Raw genomic sequence first — 23,778 nt, 5'->3', positions numbered from 1 at the left:
AAGGGGCATATTTAGATACAAAGCTGAAGCTAATTGTGCATTAAAGCATGCTTCCCCACTTCTTCCTGGTTACTTTAAAAAACAAACTACATTGTAAAGGAGATAATAATCAATGCAAGACCACTGCAATTAGCTGCTGTACTGTTGCAACTCCATTCAAGGTCAATGATCCCTCCTGCTGTATTACTATCTCCTGGGAATATAGTTGGCTACATCCTTCCAGTTATATTGGCCACTCACTTGGAGCCTTCTCTACTCGTGGAGGCTAATTTATTAATGGTTGTATTTTAGTGATTTTAGAGGTTTTTGAAACCACAACTAAACTCACAAACCTTAAAACCACAATTTCATTGAATTTATTAAAAGATCCAAGTATCAAAAGTGTGAACGAATAAAAGGTGCCGAACGATGTGCTTAAATGACAAAACCCTCAAAAAATTCAAGTTTTTCAGACAATTCGTGGAGGAAAAAAAATCTGAAAACCTCTAAAAGTCTGAATTGATTAAAATTGGTCCAATAAGATCAGTGCAGCTCCAATTGACTTCAGTAGAGCCTCAAAACTTTTACTTGTCAAAGTTTGGCATTTGAGGTTTTCGTGGTTTTTTTTCACTCAATAAATTTTGAATTTTTAGAGCTTTTTACAAATATAGGTGAAAAAAATCACAATTTGATTTTAGTAAATGGTACCTTAAGTATAGGCTAAGTTTTATGAGCCTGTAAAGCAAACTGTAAGGGTAATTGCGCATAGTGAGATTTGTCATCGCGGGCCACAAATTTAATTACAGACCCAAGCAGCCTAGCTCATTGGGAGTCTTGAACTGATCACTTTAAACCTGTTGGTAAGGGAACTTCTTGGTCATGTCCCTAGCTTTTTTAACCTCACTGGCCACAGAGAGTTAAACAGCAGCCAAAGCAAATGGCTGCTCATGATGACAAATGGGCAGGTTACAGTCACATCACATGGGCTACTACATGGGGTGTCAACTTACCAATGTGAATTTGCTGTTGGCCATAGTAACATCTAGTTACACCACTGCCTACTACCACTTTAAGGGGTATATTTATCAAAGAGTGAAGTTAATAGTGAAGTTCCGTAATAAAAGAAGAACTGGCACTCAGAGCTCGATGCATGCGGGCAAAGCCCTGTGTGTTTATTACAATGTAACGTTTCGGGGGGGCCCGCCCCCGAAACGTTACATTGTAATAAACACGCAGGGCTTTGCCCGCATGCATCGAGCTCTGAGTGCCGGTTCTTCTTTTATTACGCTTACTACAATTGGGGTTGCCGATCCCTTCTGACTTATGCTGGAGAGGCCAGGGTGTGCTGGTGGGTTCTGGAATTTGAATAGTGAAGTTCCGCCACTAGAGTGAAATTCCGCCACTTCCCATTAATTTCTATGGGGTTTTTAAAGGCGTATTTATCAAAGGGTGAAATTTCACTTTCACCAATTGATAAATATGCCTTTCAAAATCCCATAGAAATGAATGGAAAGCTGCGGAATTTCTCTAGTGGCAGAACTTCACTCTTTGATAAATTTACCCCTAACTGTTTTCTGTGGGGACAAAATACTTAAGATTTTTGTAGTCTGTGTGACTTGTAGCAATTTACTATATCTTTAGCAAGGCAGAGAGTGTAGAAGTGGCATATAATTCACAGACATAATGGAACTACATGCAGTTACATATACCAATGTTGACTCTTTTTCTTGAAAATTAGTGATGGAATATTTTTACAAATACATTTTGTCAACAGATAAATTGATGCTCTTGATTATCCCTTACAGAAAACACCACTGGAATCATTCGGACATTTGACCTGTTTACAGCTTATAGCCCTGGCTATTTTATTGTAGACATTATGGCAGTTGATCTGGTTGGACACAGTGACACTGCTGTGGTTGGAATCTATATTTTAAGGGATGACCAGCGGCTTAAAATTGTTATTAATGAGATTCCAGACAGGGTTCGCGGGTTTGAGGAGGAGTTCATACGCCTGTTATCCAATATCACGGGAGCCATAGTGAACACTGACGATGTGCAGGTATCCACATAAACAATTGTTTGTTTACATAGGTGCATTGGTGCAATGCCTGTAATGTCATTTTATAATATGTACACTATAATTGTACTGTACTAAAACATAAAACGTGTGTAATCACTTGCTGTGTAAAAAATGGCAACAAAATACACAACACATCGCCAAACATCAGTGTGTACAAAACAGTATATTTAATAAGCTCTCTATTGATTTTCAGGGATCACATATATCTGTGTAAAAATCTATTGCGATGGAAGCAGCTGTTTGAAAATATGATGGCAAAATCTGGCATTTATGCATTGCAGTTTTTGACACTTTTTTTCCCACTGGAACTTACGTGCCGCTTGAATTTTTTCCATTGACTTTTATTGATTATGCTAGGTCTGAAGAGGTGTAAAATAATGGTTACTAATGGGGCAGAAAGTAAAACATACACCTTGATAAATTTGGCATTTATTTTACACAACTTTTTACACCATTTTTCTGGTGTTAATTCTTTTACATAGTATGATATGTAGGTGCAAAACTACACACATAATTTTCTGGGAAACACATTTTTGGTTGCACTGGTGTCACATCTTATGTAGGTACACATGGCTATTGCTTACATCATAGTACAGGTGTAGGATATATTATCCAAAATGCTCAGGGTTTGGGGTTTTCCAGGTAAGGAATCTTTCCATAATTTGGATCACAGATTACTTCTGCTTAAAGGGGATCTATCGCAAAAAATAAAATTTAATATAAGCTTCATTTGCTGAAATAAACACTTTCTACTTTCCTACCTGTCAATCAAATTCTAACCCAGACCTCAGCATGAATAGAGCATAAAGAGTGACAGGTTGTGGAGAGTGATATACTGAAAAGTAACTTGATTTTTTCTTAAACTGCACAGAAATTGTAATTGATTGGATTTAGAAAGTGTGAGTCAGATGAAGCTTATATTAAAATATAATATATGCGATAGATCCCCTTTAAAAAAATATTTAAACATTACTAATCCCAATAGGATTGTTTTGCCATCAATGCAAACTCGTGCAGCATAGTTACCATCAAGTACAATGTACTGTTTTATTATTACAGAGAAAAAGGGAAAGGGAAAAATTTGAATTATTTATTTATAATGGGCTCTAGGGATATGGGCTTCCTGTAATTCAGTGCTTCATGGATGAGTTTCCAGATAAATGATCCTACTATCTACTAACTGTATGTACTACTTTTCTTTTAGTTCCATGTTGACAAGAAAGGCAGGGTGAACTTTGCACAAACAGATATGCTAATCCATGTGGTGAACCGTGACACTAACAGAATTTTGGATGTTGAGCGGTAAGTAGATGTAATGTTGCCTACATTGCAGCTGGCGATTTAATAGTGACTTGTATATTGACTGGGTGCTGCAGTAATCAGGATGTTTATGTGTCTAGACAGGAATGAGTAGATATGCCTGTTCTGTGGATCATTGCCAATTTTGGCTGCACACTGGTGAATAACTGGCCAACACAAGGCCTAATAACTCCTGTATGGTGGGGGGTAATTCAGTCTATTGAGTTGTTGTACACTAGTCATTGGTTGTTTCTAAGTAAGGCTAACGGGAAATTGGCAGCTATTATCTGATTGTATGTAGCCATATATATAATACAAGAGGAGGTGGATGAATTCTGGTTTCATTATTATGTGCATGTGTGTAATGCACTGTGCAATTTCCAAAACCCACCAGCACTCCCTGGCCTCTCAGATACAAGCTGGTCCGGTGCACAGTTAGAAGGGATCGGCAACCCTTAATGAGACACGTTAGCAAGAAGGAAACGGGCACTCAGGACTCAATGCAAGCGGGCAAAGCCCTGTGTGTTTATTGCAATGTTACGTTTCGGGGGCGTGCCCCCTTTGTCTGACGAAGGGGCACGCCCCCGAAACGTAACGTTGCAATAAACACGCAGGGCTTTGCCCGCTTGCATTGAGTCCTGAGTGCCCATTTCCTTCTTGCTAAGGTGTAATGCACTGTGACCAGTTATGACATATGGTAACCTAAGTATCCAGTTCATAAGATCAGTGTTCTATCATTTGTATTTCATGGTATGGGCACCTTTCTCCAGGCCCAGATTTCTGTCTTGGGTGCCCCTAGGCAGCAGGGTCTTAATGCCTGCACACCTTGGCACCTCCCCCCCCGCGCGCGCTTGAGCGTGCATGCACCTGAGCACTCCTTGGAATGCTGCTGGGGATCATGCAACCCCTAAAATCTTGCTGCCTAGGCCTAGCCACAAATCTGGGCCTGCCTTTCTCTTCAGCTAAATATCATCATTTAGGGGTCTTAGAATGATCTATGTTTACAAAATACTCAATTTTTGAAAAGGCAGGTAGCACTGGGCAAGCAGAGAATTTCACACAAAAGAAGCATAGGGAAGGCAGAGCAGGAGACAGGGAAACCTATCAGGACTCTAAAATGGACAGTTCATACTGTGCTACATACAGTGATACAGTGCTGGTGCCCCATCAGCAGTTTGTATGAGTGTGTACAGGTGAACAATGGGCAGTTTCAGTCTGGGTCTCAGGTGTGAAAAGTACAGGCCTTTAGGGGTTGTGAACAATAGAGGTGTTACAAGTGTGAACAATACAGGGGGGATTACATTTGTGAACAATATAGGGGATTATAGCCTGCATGAGGTTTAAACAATGCAGGGGCCAATTAATCTCTGTATTGATACCTTTTCAAGATCACACATGGTAAACAGACACAGCAGGCAGATTTTCATGTGGGGGTCACACAAGGGGGGATCATTTGCCGCATGCGGGCCACCAGTTGACAGCCCTGTACTAGACTCCCTAGCGTTTGGCTCCTCATCAGTCCTCACTTTTCAGGAAGAACAGTAGCATCAAACCCATATCTGCTTAAACTTGTTGCTTCCCGTAGGTATCAAAGATTTTTGTGTTCCATTAACCCAAGTGTATACTGGCCTTCCATTTGAGCTTGGAATTAGATATAGTGTTTGTTTAACCATAAAACGTAATTTATTATGGCTGAATAAGAGATATAGACAATGGAAACTATTACAAATCAGTGTTTTAATATTATTTTCAGTTGTGTTTTTATTTTAGATATGTAAATGTAGAGTATTTGCTAGGGCAGGTGGGCATTGATTGTTACAGAGCACCAGCTGTAGATGTTTACATACTATATCAAAGCAATGAGTTTATTATGTTACCAATCTTTTATATCAGATGTACAGTGTATATATATATATATATATATATATATATATATATATATATATATATATATATATTTGATATGCAACATAAAATAACTTCAAATAAAAGAGGAACTCAAATATGACACTTCTCCATATGCCACAAATTATTCAATTTATTCTGCATTTAGTTCTTCATTACAATCTTAGTAATGTAAATACAACTAGAATGTGCTTTATTTGTCCTACATCATAAATCGTGAAAGATCAAGGAACCTGGCAGAATATAATGTTTTTTCAGAGGGCAATGTGCTTAAGAAGTGAATAGGCACAGTTCAGGGGTATCACTATAGAGGAAGCAGACCCATGGCTGCAGAGATCCTAGGAGTACAGAGACATAATTAATGATTAGATTTTTTCTTTAAGCTGCCTGTCTAAAAAGTTAGCTTTTTAGTTAAAGGGAAGTTTAACAATTTGTAAAAGAGAATGTCTTTTTTTTATCAGAGTTATTCAGATGATCGATGAAAATAAAGAACAGTTACGAAATCTCTTCCGAAATTATAATGTCATGGATGTCCAACCTGCTATCACAGCCCAAGCACCTGAAGACCTTTCTGCCTTACAGGTAAAGTCAAGTCACACTGCTTGATGAAATTTCTGTGTGGCTTGGAAATAATAATAATTCACAATTCTGCTCAAGAATTGCAGTCATTTTATTTAGCCCTGAATCTACATCAAATCTATAAATAATGATATATATATATATATATATATATATATATATATATATATATATATATATATATATATATATATATATATATATATATATATATATATATATATATATGGTATAACTATATAATAGGTATGTATGGCACCTGCTATCCAGAATGCTTGGGACCTAGGGTTTTCCATATACAGAATCTTTTCATGGATCTCCATACCTTAAGTCTACTAAAAAATGATTTAAACATGAATAAACCAAAAATAATTAATCATATTTGTGTCTGTATTACAAATTATACATGGTAAAATGTACAGATATAGGATCCTTATCCAGAAACCAGTTATCCAGAAAACTCCAAATGCTGTCTCTACTGATGGACGAATAAATTCGCCAGACACAAATTTGTGTCGAGTTTCCACATTTCGCCGCAAGCAAATAATTTCGCAAGCAAATTATTGCCGCAACAATTCGCCAGTGAAAAATTCACTGCATGTGGCGCACAGAAAAATTGTCATGCATAGAAAAATTGATGCGCGTCATTGTTATTCTAAATTATTTGACATCAATGCGTTTCATGATTTTTTTGCCGCTTCGCGTATTTTGAACGGCACAGATATGCCCATCGCTAGTCATCTCCCATATACCCAGTAAACATATGGAGTCCATAAAACAGTAGCTTGTACTTGATCTTAACTAAGATATAATGAAGCAAACCAGCCTATTGGGTTTATTTAATGTTTACATGAAGAAAGATCCATTATCCGGAAAATCCCAGGTTCCGAGCATTCTGGATAATTGGCCCCATGCCTGTACTATCTCAGCTACCCAATATTGCTTTAGAATTCTGATGCTGCATCGTTTTAAAATTATGGAATTTTTCTTGGATTGCATAACCAATTTCAGCAACTGTGAAAACCACCTAGGTTTATGTTTTCATGTTTAGAACAATGTGTTGATGAATAGTTCTCTGATGCTATGCAATGGTGCAGTCTCATTGGTCAAAAGGGCAGACATGTGATTTGGGGATAAACAACTGGCAGACTGAAACCCTTCATCCTTTGTCACAGTGGGCTGCTGAGTAGTTTCACGTACCAATGGCATTGTGCAATGTTAATTTTAAACAGATTTCAGCCTGAAAATGCTAATTAAGGTTTTCTAGATGAGATTTATTAAGGGTCGAATTGAGAATTAGAATTTTTGATTTTTTTTTTTTTTTTTGGTCAAAACTCTCAAATGTGCTTCTCAATTCTATTATTACAGATGGCAATTATCATTTTGGCTATTCTCCTCTTCTTGGCTGCCATGCTCTTCATCTTCATGAACTGGTACTATCGCACTGTGTAAGTAGAGGCCTACATTGTTTACTGTAAATAAAGGAACACGTGATGAGATACGCATTAAATTTTCAATATACATTAGTTACACATTTTAATTGGTTTATAATTATTTATAAATGTAATTAAATGTTTCATAGTGAAAGAAGCTGTAATTCTATGAAACTTTCCAATGTACAATAATTACACATTTTTGCAATGATTTTAAAGATATTTGTGATGTCTACTGAAAACAGTATTCGTCTGTTTGTTTACATTCTGTGCACTCCTGGCTCTGACTCCTGAAACAATGTTGCGAGCCAAATGTTGGATTTATACCCAAAGGACAGAAAAGAACAGACATAGATTGCTTTCAACAGTAAGGGAGTTATTTACCAAACTTCGAATGCAACAAACCCAAAAAAATTTTGTATGAAACCCACATTGTATGAAACCCACATTTTTAGTGGAAAAAAACACGAATTTTCTGGAAAAAGTCGGAATCAAAAAATCCAGCATCTCAGACCTGCCGAGGTTACATATAAGTCAATGGGAGAAGTCCCAAAGATTTTTTGATCTGCACTGGGTTTCGTGCAATAATACGAAGATTTAGTGGTTTTCCACCAAAAATAGGAAAAAATCTTTTCGGATGGAAAATCCAATAAATTCTGACGCTTCATTTTCATGATTTTTTCAAGTTTTTTCGCACAAAAATTTTTTTCTGAAAAGTGTATTAATAAATAAAGAAAAAAAAACAGGATTTGCGAGTGGGTTTTTTTTACAAAATATTGAGATAAATTTGGACCGATAAATGGGCCTCTAAATTACATTCACAAGTAACTTTACAACCAACTGATCTATGTTAAAAAGCTGCTAAGAATAATATTTTGCAAAAAATATAATTCTTACACTACACAAAAAAAATGTTTTTTTTTAGGTAAATGACCCCTTTATTGCAATTGAAAGCATGTATCTGTTTCTCTCTTTCTGTCCTATGCTTTTGACTTTTGAAACCTGGCCTGTTAATTAGCTGGCATGTTTTAGTAATGCAGAGAATAAAAGCTGCCAGGCAGATATTGCAATAGTAATTACATTTAAGGCAGGGGCACACAAAGCTACTGGGGGAGATTAGTTGCCCAGCGACAAATCGCTTCTTCTTTGGGACTAATCTCCCAGAACTGCCTCCCCGCTGGGAAAGGAAACTTCGGGCGACTTCGGAAAGCGAACCGCTCCGAGTGTCATCCCGCCAGTGATTTAGATTCTAGCCAGCGGGGTGGCAGTTCGGGGAGATTAGTCGCCCAAAGAAGATGCGGTTTGTTGCTGGGCGACTAATCTCCCCCAGTAGCTTTGTATGCCCCTGCCCTAACACTAACTTGGAAGTCATAAGTACCAGGGACGCTGCTGCCCTGAGGCAATTTGAGAAACTCTCTACAAGAGGCAGTGATCAGCAAGTTACCAGGGGCAGCAAAAAGCAACTCCTGGTAATATTTAGGGGATTATTTATAAAAGTCTGAATGCTAAAAACTCGAAACATTTGAGTTTTTTTACTATAAAATTTGAATTTTTAATGGGGGAAAAAAAAATTCAAACTGCAAACATCCGAATCCTCCATCTCAGACCTGCCTAGTTTGTATGTAAGTCAATGGTAGAGGTCCCTATCCTAATTTTCTGTGGTCTGCGCCGGAATTAGCCCAAAAATCCGACTATTTTGGGCAAAAATCCAAAAAATTCTGGCTTTTCAGAGAAAAGGCAAGAAAAACCTCAGATAAAAGCACGATTTGGATTTTCGCCCGATTTTATCGAGTTTTCAACCGATCAAATTAAATTGTGCTTTTGTAATAAAAAATATGGTCAAATTGTGGATTCTAGTTGAAAAAAAATCAAAGAAATTCTGATTTTGATAAATAACCTCCTAATCATCAAATGATGATTTTTAAATCAGAATTTCAGCTGCTTCACTCTCTGCAATAGTGATGCAGAACTCCTCAACCAGCTCAGATGCTAAAAAGGTAAGCGAGGGGGACGTAATCTACTAGGCAACCTCAGGGTGGCATAAAGTGCCAAATCATACATATACTAATGTAAATTGAAAAGTTGTTTAGAATGACATTTTCTTTCACTAAAAACTGAAAGCAGCTTTGGGTGGTGATCCCATACTCATTCAAATATATTGAATATTGGACCGACCCTACTGCAGTTGCAGGGTCTGTTCTTTAGACTTGGAGCTTGGTTTGCAATCAGAATGCTCAAATCATTTTGGAGGGGAAAACTTCAAGTCAAGTCAGAAACTGACCACAATGTATGAAAAATGCTTGCACCTGTTGCCAGGTTTAGGTGTATACAGCATCCATGTTACTAAATAATGGCTTAAATCTGAGCAAATTGGATGCAATATTACATGCTTGTACTTAGTGGAAATGTTGCATATATTTTAACCACTAAGCATTATTAGCAAGTATCAGTTCTACTCCACTGAGAGCGCAGTTCCTGTTTCACTTACAAAACAGAATTATATTTTGCAGACACAAGCGAAAACTGAAAGCAGTAGTGGCTGGTTCCACTGGTAAGTTCTCTTTTTTATTTATGATTCCCTTAAAGAATGTGTTGTAAAGTTCACTTACACAATCATGCATGTTTCACTTGATAGAAGCACAGGGAACTAAGAGACACTCCATAGTACAAAAAGCTCCTTAGAAGAGAAGGTTTGATATGCCTCATGTCTTCTACATAACATTGATTAATAATCAAAACTGAGAGAGCGAAGCTTCCTTAAAGGAGAAGGAAAGGCTAAAATTAAGTAAGCTTTATCAGGAAGGTCTACAGTATATAAATATACCAGTAAACCCTCAATGTAATGATGATCTGAGTCCTCTGTCAAACCAAACACAGCAATTCTTTTCTTCTATTGTGTATACATGGACTTCTGTGTCAGACTTCATGATTTCAGCATAAACCTCCAGGGCTAGGGCTTGAGCATGCTCAGTTTGCTCCTCTCTCCCCCTCCTTTTTTCCCCCTCCCCTCCCCGCTGTAATCTGAGCCCAGAGAGCAGGGAGAGTCTCAGACGGGAAGTGATGTCACACCAAGCTAATATTGCAGCTGATATCCTAAACAAACAGAGAGCTTCTAGAGCTGTTTACTCAGGTATGGTAAAGCATTCTACAGAATAAATATAGTGATATAGCTGGCATTATTGTGGCTAATATATTGGTAATAAATTGCTTCGGTATCTTTCCTTCTCCTTTAAGTAGTTGTTAGTCTCCAGCTCATAGACCGCTTACCCATAAAATGAGATTAAGCAGGATCTAATAGTAACAGACAATATAATGCACTACAACACAAAATGCATTCATTACATTAACCTTTAAAAGGTAGGAAAACCTAAAAAGGTGTTTAGATGGCAAAAATCCAGACCGGAGTTTAGTAAATAACCACTTAGGGGCAGATTTTCTAAGTTTCTAAGTGAATTCGAGGGAATTTTCGAAGTAAAAAAATTCGAAATTCAAAGTAATTTTTTGGATACTTCAACCATCGAATAGGATACTATGACTTCGAATTTACTTCGGTTCGAAGTAAAAATCGTTCGAATATTTGACCATTCGATAATCTAAGTACTGTCTCTTTAGAAAAACTTTGACTTCAATACTTCGCCAAATTAAACCTGCCAAAGTGCTATGTTAGCCTATGGGGACCTTATACAACCATTTTTTAAGTCTTTAGAGGTCGAATAAAAATCCTTCGATCGATCGCTAAAATCGTTGGAAACGTTCGATTTTATTCGACAGCAGGATTGCCAAATTTGTTGAAAAAACGTCGAATTCGATGGTCGAATTTCGAAGTTTTTTGTACTTTGAAATTCGACCCTTGATAAATGTGCCCCTAAGTCTTGCGGTGGAAGTGACGTTACAAAACTTTCACAGTAATAGTAGTGAGTGGAATTAGGGAAGGGGACTCCACGAGTGGAATTAGGAAAGGGGACACCACTCTAAAGGTGGTCATGCATGCTACAATTATGATCTTTCCTGGAAAAGATCTTTCGAGAAATATCATTCATTTCAATACAGACGTGTAGAGCTGACTCATCAGATATACAGGTAGAAACAATAGAATTCTACCTGTATATGACGATTCAGAACTAACAATGGGCAATGTTTTGGTGCCTTCAAAGGCACCCAATCAAAATTTTCCAGTCCAATCAATGAGTCGATATCCAGGTCTTCTGCCGATATCGGTCGGCTCGTCTCCCACTATACACACACACTGAATACAATACAATATTATCAGTGCATCTATGGCCACCTTTAGACTACTTTGACTAGAAAGAAAATGGATCTTTTATCTTCAAAAAAGGAAACCCCTAGGTCTCAATGGTGACTTTGACTTAACATGTTTATTTATATGACTTCTGACACCATGCAATATAGTATTCCAAACAAGTTCTTTAATTATTTTGTCACCATGGTATCTGTATTCCTACTTTTGGTCCCCATATTATTTCAATATATTACCAGTTTATTGGTAGAGCTGTATCAAAAAAAGTTACCAACTTGTGTATGCCTTTTTGCTAATACCTCGATATATACAGTAAATATCCTCATGAATATAAGTTGCATCCAAACCAGTTTACAGTCTGTATACTAATAATGTCAATCCTTTCACATATTGTGAATATGTTCATGAATGTTTATGTTCATCAGTTTAAACAACCCTCTTGGTTTATTAACTTGTTTTTATACACTTTGTATAATTAGTTTCTCTTGATCAACTTTTTCCCCCTTTCTCTGTATGTATATATATATATATATATATATATATATATATGTGTATTATAATAAATAAAGTACCCCCTTCGGCCTCGTGTTTTTATATGGTCATGAAACTCCTCGGTAACTTATAATATCCTTATATTTTACAAGAGGGGGTACTTTATTCACTATATAATCCATTTACTTGGTATCCTACACATTGAAAGAAGTGTTTCTTGCCAGTTTGCATTACAGCATTTTTACGAATGTGATTGGTTTAATGATGGTGTTTTTTGATGTAAGTGTCTCCTGATTGGACAGGGGTGTGCCATTAGCCTATGAGATAGTGCCCCAATAGGCCATCTTTTTGTGTCCTAATTAATGATTTTGTACTTTTAATTTGCTTTGATTTTGATTTTTTGGGAAATCCTATTATATATCTTTATTCTCCCTCTGTCCACCCACCACTGATTTAAAAATGAACAAGGTGTCACAATTACTTTTTAAAGGGGTTGTTCACGTTCTAAACTCTTTTTTCAGTTTTATTGTTACTATTGTATCAATTCTAACAGCTGCCTTTAATAATACTCAGGGATTCTGCTCAGCAGGGACAAACATACCAATGTAATTTCCAGAAGGATGTGGCCGATCGTACCTCAAAAAAAATGAATATGGAGAAAAAGCAATAATAGTGCAGCGTTCTTGGATATATTTACACCTCAAACGTGATTGCAATCACACATTATCAGTGAATGCCAAAATACCTAGAAAGTTAGTTTGAGTGAAAATTCTCATACATACTTAAAACACCATCAGGTAAAGTGCTTATGTGCTAATTAGAAGAGAGATTTTAAAAGGTAGAGGTATACCCACACAGTTTTAATCACCGTTTTCAATAGTTGATCATACTCACAAACGTTCAAAAAAGAACTTGCAGAATTAGATCCTCTCAGGTCCTCCTTTATGGACATAAATAAGAGTGGCATGTGCGGAAAACGTTTAAAACTGCTTTAATATAAATATGTTGCACTTACAAGATTTCTCTTTAAAAATGTCTTTAAAACAACAAGCTGCGTCTTTTCTCCTGCGGACCAATCTTTTGAAAGACCTCGAGATTTCTCCAGCGCTTTTTCGCCTATGTGCAAAAAGTTCAGTTTCTGTATCTTTGAGATTTCCCTGGTGTTCTTTCAGTCCTAGTGCGCATGTGCGTGGTTACGTCCACTATCGTCACCTCTGATGCGTTTCGCCGAAAAGGCTTCCTCATAGAGAAATGGTGGTCTTTTCTCTCTGTCCACTCTTAAATGTCCACATGTTCAAAAAATGTCCAAACTTTACCAAAAAACGTCCAAACTTTACCAAAAACTGTTTGTGTCCCAAATATTTTACTCATTATCCTAGAGCACACAAGTTACATCTTAGCAGTATAAAAATAAGACATAGCTTCCCAGATGGACTCTCAATACCTATACTTTTCTCTCCAATGGGGTACATTTATTTTTCAGGAAACATAACTCCTAAAAATCACATTCTTTCGTTATAGTGGATATATATTTACCCCTGAAATCATAAATAAAAATACTCAAATATATTACATCAGAAAAGCCCGCAGATTCAAATCAACATTTAAACCATTTGGAGATAGGGACTTGAGTTTGTGTATCCACCAACTTTCTCGCTGCAACGTACTGTAGGTTAGATCGCCCCCTCTCCAATGTGGCTTAACTTTTTCTATACCGCACCATTTTAGCCCTATTACTGATTTGTTGTGTTTTTCAGCAAAATGCTTGGACACAAGGTTATTAAAACCCTTTTTTATATTGTTAATATGTTCTCCTATCCGATCGAACGATCCGAAAGAACACCAGGGAAATCTCAAAGATACAGAAACTGAACTTTTTGCGCATAGGCGAAAAAGCGCTGGAGAAATCTCGAGGTCTTTCAAAAGATTGGATCCGAAGGAGAAAGGACGCAGCGCGTTGTTTTAAAGGTGTTTTAAAAGAGAAATTTTGTAAGTGCAACATATTTATATTACAGCTGTTTTAAACGTTTTCCGCACATGCCACTCTTATTTATGTCCACAAGGGAGGACCTGAGAGGATAATCTAATTCTGCAAGTTCTTATTTGAACGTTTGTGAGTATGATCAACTATTGAAAATGGTGATTAAAACTGTGTGGGTATACCACTACCTTTTAAAATCTCTCTTCTAATTAGCACATAAGCACTTTACCTGATGGTGTTTTAAGTATGTATGAGAATTTTCACTCACACTAACTTTCTTGGTATTTTGGCATTCACTGAGAATGTGTGATTGCAATCACGTTTGAGGTGTAAATATATCCAAGAACGCTGCACTATTATTGCTTTTTCTCCATATTCCTTTTTTTGAGGTACGATCGGCCACATCCTTCTGGAAATTATATTTTTTTTGGGGGGGGGGGGTTGGAGAGAACCTTCTTTGTTGTCGAACTGGAGAACTCATTTGGTTTGAAACTTTGATTCACGTAACTATTATCAATTAAATGTATCAATTTTGAACAGTAAAAGGGTCAGCGACCCCCCCCTCCGAGAGCTGCTTTAGAAGGTGAACAATGAAACTTTACACTTCAATATTAGAAAAACAATCAGAAATAAAAAATAGAAAGTAATTGGAGAAGTCTTTATTTCTGCTGAACAATCTGAAACCAACTGAACTGGAAAAAGTGTTTGAAGGTGAACAACCTCTTTACGCTAACGATGAATTACAGTAAAATATCAGCAGAACTGTATAAGTGTTATCTGTATGACTGTTTTGCAGGAAACAGAGGATTCATGGACATTCTTGACATGCCCAACACAAATAAATATTCCTTTGAAGGGTAAGTGGCTACTGTTGTACAACTACAAGGAAAATAGTTTTAGGCTAATCAGCAGTTTTATTTCAAACCCCTTACCGCAAGCAGTATCCTCCTTCTCCTTTAGTATCCCTAACACTTGTGTCTGCTTTGACGTGAGCTGATACAAGGGTTAGGAACATGAAGAAGCAGAAGCCAGAGGATACTGCTTGCAGTAGGGGCCAATATCGGCCTAGCTTAAAGATTGGCGTATTTGAGAGAGGGCAGATCAACAAGCTGATGCAGTCCATCCCCTAACAGGTTTTTATACCTGCCTCAAAGTTATTATGGCCAGCTTCAGCCCAAGTTCTCTAGTCTAGGGCCACTATCTCAAGGAGTGGAATTGCCACATATAGGCTGTTACAGATGCCCCCAGGGCATTACTGCTTACATTTCACTCTGCATAATGTCACACACAGCATTGTGTCTCTGCTGGGGAAAAAACAACAACACTGACTTGACCCTCTACTGCCCTATGTACTCAGTGAAATTCGTGAGCAGTGTCGGACTGGGGGGACTGCTATCCAGGGCCCCCGCCCCCTTGCTGCGCCGCACCGTGCCGTGCGCTCCCTTCCTTGTGTTCCACGCCAGCGTGCATGTGCAGACGCTGCGGTGGTGGCGCTAATGCGCAAATGGCGTGGCACTCGGGCTTTTTTCCCCCTAAATACCACGATTGGGGGTCTGACCCGGCGGGAGGCCCATGATGGGTCGGGGCCCACCGTGTTTTTTCCCGGTTTCCCGCCGGGCCAGTCCGACCCTGTTCGTGAGACTTGCTTGTCACCCCATACACAGGCTGCATTTTGGCCTTAAAGAAGAATTAAAGCTTAACCAAAGATGTTATTGTACATTATGGTTTGGAAGATCTGTGCCCATAAAGATGCCCCAGTAGGTCCCCATCTTTTTTTCTACTGTTTCACTGCACATGCTCTGTGCTGCTGTCACTTACTGAGCTTAAAGAACCCACTCCCAATTTCCAGTACACATAGAATATAAATGTCACAATATAAGGATGATTATTAATCAGAAACCAGTGCAATTAGCATCAGAATTGAATAACCAGCCCTGTAGCATCAGCTTATATTACAGGCCAACCTCATTTTCTGCTTGATACTTTTTGAGGACCCCTAAGCTTAGCTTCTCAACCGCTGCTCAGAGCCCACTGAGCATTTGAGAGTCACAGACACTTTCCAAGATGGCGACCCCCTGTGACAAGTTTGAAGTCCTGGATCATTGCTGCTATTGAGAAGCTGAAACTGTAGGCTGGTGCAATAAGTTCAGTATATAAAATATGGCATGTTAGCCCTTTTCATTTTTAGGGTTTAGTTCTCCTTTAAAATAAGTTCTATTAATAAATGTAAATGGAGATGGTGTGAGCTTCAATGACCTTGGGGTATATTTATCAAAGAGTAAAGTTAGAGGTTGCCACAGCCATTCTTTTCTATGGGAATTTTTAAAAGAGTATTTATCAATGGATGAAAGTGAAAGTTCACCATTTGATAAATACGCCTTTCAAAATTCCATAAAAATGTATGGAGAGAGGTGGAATTTCACTCTAGAGGACTGTGGTGATCTCTAACTTCACTCTTTGATAAATATAATCCCAAGTGTCTGGGCATCTGAGTGTGCAGCTTGATGTAAGGCTGGTGGCACCTTTGCACTCTCTCATAAGTGTTTTCACAGATGAGATTTCAACTAAATATATTTAACTTTTATCTCACGCTGCTATGCAAAGGATTGCTGGATATGGATTGTGCCTGTAATTGTTGTTACTAATCCCTGAATGGTTTATATAAAGGATTAGCTGGAGGATGATTTATTTATACAACACGAGTACTTTTGTTTTCTGTGGACAGCTAACATTCTTAAGGGTCTCAAGTGAAATGTATAAATATTTAGGATTAACCAGTATATTCCATAACGCACAAGAATAATAATAATAGTGAAAAGAATAGTGATTATCAGTTCACATTTTTTGTATCATGAATATAGTTGTCTTCTTAAATTGCACTTTTAATATTTATTAATCACAATGCTGGAATATTGAGCAAGTAAATCACTATACTGAAGCTTGAGCTCAGTACAATATAACATTTGTACTCATTTCATGGTCTGTGTAATAATGATGGTGCGTGATATCTGTCTTTTTGAATAGGGCAAATCCTGTATGGCTGGACCCATTCTGCAGAAACATGGAGTTAGCAGCACAAGCAGAGCATGAAGATGATTTACCAGAGAACCTGAGTGATATCACAGACCTCTGGAACAGTCCAGCAAGAACTCATGTAAATTAAGGTCAATGTAGTCAGTTAATTACACGGTCCTTTAAAGTAGAGGTGCTCAAAAGGTTTCTGTGATTGTTCTTCTCCCCCTGTTAGGGTACATTTGGCCGTCAACCAACTGCCTCTAAACCTGAAGATGATCGCTACCTCAGAGCTGCAATACAAGAGTATGACAACATAGCTAAACTGGGCCAGATTATGCGTGAGGGACCCATAAAGGTAACATAAGGGGAATGGTGATTAAAATATTGGAATTATTTTACTTGTGCTTAGAAATGTCCAATAGAACAAAGATAACCCATATTCACTACATAATACAATATGCCTTAACCCAGCCATTTTCATGCAGAAAACATATACAAAGACTAAGGGGCCCATTTACTTAGCTCAAGTGAAGGAATAGAAGAAAAAATACTTCGAATTTCGAATTTAGCTACTTCGACCATCAAATAGGCTACTTCGACCTTCGACTACGACTTTGAATCGAGCGTTTCAAACTAAAAGTCGTTCGACCATTCGATAGTTGAAGTACTGTCTCTTTAAAAAATACTTTGACCCCCTACTTCGCCACCTAAAACCTACCGAGGCCAATGTTAGCCTATGGGGAAGGTCCCCATAGGCTTCCTAACAATTTTTTGATCGAATGAAAATCGTTCGATCGATGGATTAAAATCGTTCGATCGTAGGAAATGTTCTAAATCCTTCGATATTCAAAGTCGAAGGATTTACATTCGGCAGTCGAATATCGAGGGTTAATTAACCCTAGATATTCGACCCTATGTAAATCTGCCCCTTAAAATAAAAAATTAAGGGGGTCAAATTTATCTGGTTTTACTTTTTGGGGCAAAAACTAGTATTTTTCGTGAATTTTTTAAGATTGATTATACCCCGATGCTGCAAAGAGCCTGAACCCAAAAATCTGCCATTTCAGACATGCCGAGGTCTTGCATAAATCAATGGGAAAGCATGAGTCTCAATTTGAAGATATTGAGTTTATCCCGAAAATCTGAAAAATTCAGGGATTTCAGGCAAAAATCGAGATGATAGAAAAGTCCAAAAAAATCGGAATATTTGGTTTTTCGTTCCATTTTTTCGGGTTTTCCCCCGAACCAATTAATTAAAGCGTGCTTGAGAGTTTGGTTGTGGTTTTTTTTTTTTATATAAAATATATATTCAGAGTTTAGTAAATCACCCCTTAAATGTAGGAAATTTTCCTAAAAACTCTCAATAAAGTTGGTTGGTTTTTAATTGGATATATCTGTAGACAACCTGCTATGTGCCATTTGAAAACTGGGCATCTATAAAGGGAACAATGATCAAAGTGGGAGCAGTGTTTGTTTTCTCCCTGGGAGGCCTATTAGTAAGTACAGGGTCCTGTTGCAGCTTGCACCTTCCACCCCTTCCAAACCTGCTAGTCTGAATGACCCACAAGTTAGGGGATGGGTAGGCGGTAGGATGCATATATAACTCCCTTCCCTCATGAATACAGTGTTGCAGAATGCAGGCAGTGCTGTATTCATGGGGGTGGAAACATGTTTTCGTGCTTGGAAATGGAAGAGTCACCTAGGCGTCTGGTTTCCCACCCCCACTAACTTGGTGTCTGAATGATATGAAAGTTAAGGATGGGTAAGAGGGGGGTTCTTCCCTTTTGCCCCACATGAATACAGCGCTTATACAGTGTTGCTAAATTAAGCAGCTCTGTATTCAGTGGGGAGGGTGCAGGTCTGCAAAATGGTTCTCAGAGACCTGCTGCAATACTTTGAAACAGAAAACTATAAAAACTGAAAAAAATTACAGCTGTCCGTGGTCTATAACTCATCTTTCCCATGATCATTGTGATGCAATACAATTGCTAAGACTCACATTTTATAAACTATAGTAAAGTTACTGAAACAAACACACCAGTTGCACCATTGCAGCACAACAGTACATTATAGTTTCATTACTTTAAAAGACCTTTATTTTTTGGTGTTCCTGTTGCTAGATTAGCTAATTCCCAAAATGTTCATATTTCAAAGAGAGGCATTGTTTAATGCTGCATAAGATCAACCTCATTATTCATATGGATACATCAGGCATTTTAATGCACCAAAGGTGTTTATCAATAGAGTTTTGCAGTGATAAAACCCACAACGGTTATATGAACATAATGAATTAACCTTGCTGTTAAACTCACACAGGGATCTCTGCTGAAAGTGGTGTTGGATGATTATATGAGGCTGAAAAAGTTGGTAGCCCAGAGGATGGTTCATAAAGCCACCACCAGTACTGGGGATGAGTCCTCAGTCACAGAGGTAGAATGGCTTGCAGTGATGTGCAGGTGGCCCTGGGCCTGCTACTGTTGCCCCTCTGTGTGTGCATGGAGTGCTTTCTATACAAGTCTCTAACCTTATATTTGCTTCAACTCCAATCTTTGTGTTAAAACACAATCTCTTTATAACAGGTCAGCAACTAAAGTGGAGAGTGTTATTGTGTGAGAATACTCCTACTGTCCTGCACAGATTCTATTCCTCTTACTGATTGGTTAAAGAGCATACAATGATACCTCAAGCATTCCAAAAGGGGGTGGGGGTTCATTTTGTAATAGATAATAATAATTTACCATGTAATATGTTTAGAGGTATTGTTTATGGTAACCAGTGATGTAACTATAGTGCACTGGGCCCCCCTACAAAAAACCTTTAGGGGGGCCTAGCGCCCTCCAATCTCCATCCTCCCACTTACTTCCTGCCCCACCTACTTCCTGCCTCCCCAACTCTGCCCTGGTAAGGGTCAGTCCACACAAGCATATTCGGGGAGATTAGTCACCCCAGCTACAAATTGCCTCTTCTTCGGGGCGACAATCTCCCCGAACTGCCTTCCCCCTGCCCTGCACTGGCTAAAATGAAAATCGCCTGCGGCAATGCACACGCGGTACATTGTTTTCCGAAGTCGCAACTTTGGAAATCGAACCTCCGCGAGTGCATTGCCGCAGGCGATTTTCATTTTAGCCGGTGGAGGGCAGGGGGAAGGCAGTTCGTGTGCTTTCAAAAAGAGCCAGCACTTTAGAATGGAATTGCTTTCTGGCAGGCTATTGTTTCTCCAACTCAATGTAACTGAATGTGTCGCAGTGGGACCTGGATTTTACTATTGAATGCTGTTCTTAGATCTACCAGGCAGCTGTTATCTTGTGTTAGGAAGCTGCTATCTGGTTACCTTCCCATTGTTCTGTTGTTAGGCTGCTGGGAGGGAAAGAGAGGGTGGTGATAACACTCCAACTTGCAGTACAGCAGTAAAGAGTGACTGAAGTTTATCAGAGCACAAGTCACATGACTAGGGGCAGCTGGGAAACTGACAAAATGTCTAGCCCCATGTCAGATTTCAAAATTAAATACAAAAATCTGTTTGCTCTTTTGAGAAATCAATTTCAGTGCATAATTCTGCTGGAGCAGCACTATTAACTGATGCGTTTTGAAAAAAAAAAAAAAAAGTTTTCATGACAGTATCCCTTTAAGCATCAAATTAATGACATAGCATTTGTCATCAAGCCCCATCCAGGTTTTGCTGTGTGAGATTGTGCACTAAAATGAACACAATGGCTGTCATTGAAATAAAATGATTCCACAAGCACTTGCCTCATGTAATTATAGCATAAAAGCAGTAAATCTTCTAGTTTTTATCATTTTAAGTTTTCCAATATAACTTAAACTGCAACATTATATTACAGTTGATCCAGAATGAAGAAGATGAAGAACAAAGCCCAAGACATGGCTCTCTCCGCTTCAAACACAAGCAGCCAGTGGAATTAAAGGGACCAGACGGCATTCATGTGGTCCATGGTAGTACCGGGACACTACTCACCTCTGATATCAACAGTTTGCCTGAAGATGACCAGAAAGGCTTTGGCCGATCCTTGGAGACACTGAATGCAGATAATGGTGCTTTCAATGACAGAAATGCTCGCACTGAGTCTGCCAAGTCAACACCCATGCACAAGCTCAGAGACACCGTCGTGGAAGGTGCCCTGGAGATTACAGAGTTATGACTAGAGGTGGCCTCATTGGTCTAGCAGTTAGGAATGTACTGAACCAACACAAGGCATCAAAGCACAAAGGAAAGATTCAATGAAGCACAAGCACCTGGCCCTGATGGCCCCTAATGGGCTCCCGGTCTGTTCTGCCTGATGTTTAGAGCTTCTATAGAAGTACTGTTTTCACATTAAACTAAATCAGGGAAACTGGGATTTCTGGTAATAAGTCAAAGATCTAGGAGTGGTGACTAAAATCATAGCAAAAGGGCATGGCATTGAGGAATTTGCCTTTATGATACAAATTAGGGCTGTCTAACAGAGAGAGAGATGCCAAAAATGGCTCAGTACTAAGATTTCCTTTCTGCCGGCAGTGGAAGACTTTGGATTGTAGCATAACCTCCGATCTCAAGAAAAAAGAACATTTAAAGAATACACTGCCTCTAGGCCTTTGAGGTCACACAGCAACATCTCCTGGACTTTTCCCAAGAACTCGCTTCTGTAGTGCTGGCTTACCAAATGTATGCAAGTCTCAAGACGGCATTTACAGGAGCTCCAACTGAGCTTTGTGTGCATTTTATGTTCATTTTTAAGTCTGTGGGATTTTTTTGGTGATTATTGATTTTTTTTTTATGTTGTGAAAAGGGTGAGAACAGATAAAATGACTGGATCACTTTGCCTACATGCTTTTGTCTGGGTAACTGCATCTCAATAACACGGTCCTAAAATGATCTGTTAACATGGCTAAAATAATACAGTATTGGTTCCATTCAGTAGGTCCAAACCCAAATGGTGTCAATTAAAACATCTGGATTGACAGGATAATCTGTAAAAATTGAACCCTGAGCTGATACATAACCAGATATGCAGACGGTATGGTTAAAATTGGCCAAGGAATCCAAATGTGGTTATGCCTGTCCACAGACAAGTGCTATTAAATCATTGCAACCCTGGAATAAATGCCTGCCTTGAGGAGGTGTTCCTTTAAAGGGGTTGTTCACTTTTCCTTCCGTTTTAGTAAGTTATAGACTGTCCCTATTCTTCAATTGGACTTCATTATTTTTGATAGCTTTTGAATTTTTTACTCTTATCGTTTGCCTCTTTCCAGCTTTCGAACACGGGTCACTAACCTCAGCAGACAAGGGGGCAAATTCACTGAGATCCGAAGTTGCACCAGCGACGGCTTCGACGCACTTCGCCAGGCATAGTTTCGACAGCACTACGCAAATTCACTAAAATGCAAAATTGCATTCAGAGAGGCGAACGGTAGTGAAATTGCACTACCATTACTTCGTCAGGCAAAGTGAAGTTACGCTAGTGTTGCCTAATTTGCATACGGCGCAAAGTTAAAATATAATGGACGTATATCCTGCAGCAACTACATTACACTACACTACACAAGCCGAGGAAACCTTTAAAGCATAAAAAAAAGTTGTTCTATTGCCCTACACATGTGCCCACTGTATCATTGTGTTGCCATATGTTAGGAAAGGTAGGGGGGGATGAGGGTACCCCAACAAAAATTTACGATCTTTTTCAGCCTATCACCCTTAAAAAAGGAAAAGACGACAGCATTTTTGGGACTTCGAAAAAAAAGCAAGCCCTATCTACACTATTGCACTTCGCCTGGTCTGAGGTGGCGAAGGCAAGTCTGGCGCAAGAGGTAACGTTCAGTAAAATGCGCAAGTTAGTGAATTAGCGTAGTTACATCCCTTCGCCATAGCGCAACTTCGCCTGGCGTAAGGGGGCAAAGTAGCGATAGAGTAAGTCCAGTGAATTTGCGCTAACCGCTTCGCGCTTTAGTGAATTTGCCCCAAGGTCTATTGCTCTGGGGCCTACAATTTTACGGTCTATTCAGGCCCTCTCCTATTCATACCACTGCTTGCCTGGTTTCTAAGGTACACTGAAACACACAAAAAGCTATATAATTAAAAAAAAAATGAAGACAAATTGTCTCAGAATATCACAATCATACTAAAAGTTAAAGGTGAACTACCCCTTTACGGGATCCTGTAGTATTTGGCACCTCCATATGCAGCTGATTTGCCACTAGTAAATAGTGGCAAGTCAGCCACACATTGGTGTGGAAGAAGTCAGTGATAAGACCAGTACGGCCCACAGATAGAAAGGGCAAGTGTTGGTTGCAGTGGGGCTCATGCTTCCTTAAGGTGGCCATTGACGTAACAATTACTCTCGTACCAAGAAAGATCATTTGTTTCAATATACACTTGTAGAGCTGAATCGGCAGGTAGAAAAAGAATTCTACAACAATGGCTAATGTTCAGGTGCCTAAAATTTTCCTGCCAGCCCGATTGACCCGCTGCCATATAGCCAAGTCTTCTGCCGCGATCAGTCAGTTTATTTCCCACCATACTTGCACCAAATGACGTACGACTATACGTTTTGTACGATATTATCAGTGCATCTATGGCCAGTTTTAGTGCTAAACTCCACAAGCACTTTTGTAGGATGGTGTCGGATCAACAAGTCGGATGGTGTCACATGGGTCAAAATATAATGATACATACCGGTAAACTACTTTTCCATCATACACAATACTGATGTGAATGTTGCATGCTGGGTCCAACAAGATAAAAACGAATGTTGGAAAG

At 38.7% G+C, this 23,778-nt stretch overlaps 1 protein-coding gene across 4 annotated transcripts in view; it reads left to right on the top strand.

Moving 5' to 3' along the window:
* LOC108697217 (cadherin-23) overlaps positions 1-21,844 on the top strand; it is a 599,373-nt gene extending 577,529 nt beyond the window's left edge. For 3 of the 4 annotated variants that reach the window (XM_041571124.1, XM_041571125.1, XM_041571126.1), the window contains 9 exons: positions 1,785-2,041; positions 3,267-3,364; positions 5,728-5,848; positions 7,214-7,293; positions 9,789-9,829; positions 14,806-14,866; positions 17,034-17,163; positions 17,257-17,379; positions 20,867-21,844. In XM_041571124.1, coding sequence (XP_041427058.1) covers positions 1,785-2,041; positions 3,267-3,364; positions 5,728-5,848; positions 7,214-7,293; positions 9,789-9,829; positions 14,806-14,866; positions 17,034-17,163; positions 17,257-17,379; positions 20,867-21,184 — 1,229 coding nt within the window. In that variant the 3' untranslated portion in view covers positions 21,185-21,844. Of the gene's footprint in view, positions 1-1,784; positions 2,042-3,266; positions 3,365-5,727; positions 5,849-7,213; positions 7,294-9,788; positions 9,830-14,805; positions 14,867-17,033; positions 17,164-17,256; positions 17,380-19,340; positions 19,455-20,866 lie in introns of all 4 variants that reach the window. The other variant, XM_041571128.1, reaches the window with a different exon arrangement.
* Positions 21,845-23,778: the final 1,934 nt, after the last annotated feature.

This window comes from Xenopus laevis, chromosome 7S (genome assembly GCF_017654675.1).
Source record: "Xenopus laevis strain J_2021 chromosome 7S, Xenopus_laevis_v10.1, whole genome shotgun sequence".
In the NCBI taxonomy this organism is placed as follows: Eukaryota; Metazoa; Chordata; class Amphibia; order Anura; family Pipidae; genus Xenopus; species Xenopus laevis.
The sequence above is the reverse complement of the archived record's forward strand: the minus strand, read 5'-3'. Positions and strand labels throughout refer to the sequence as shown.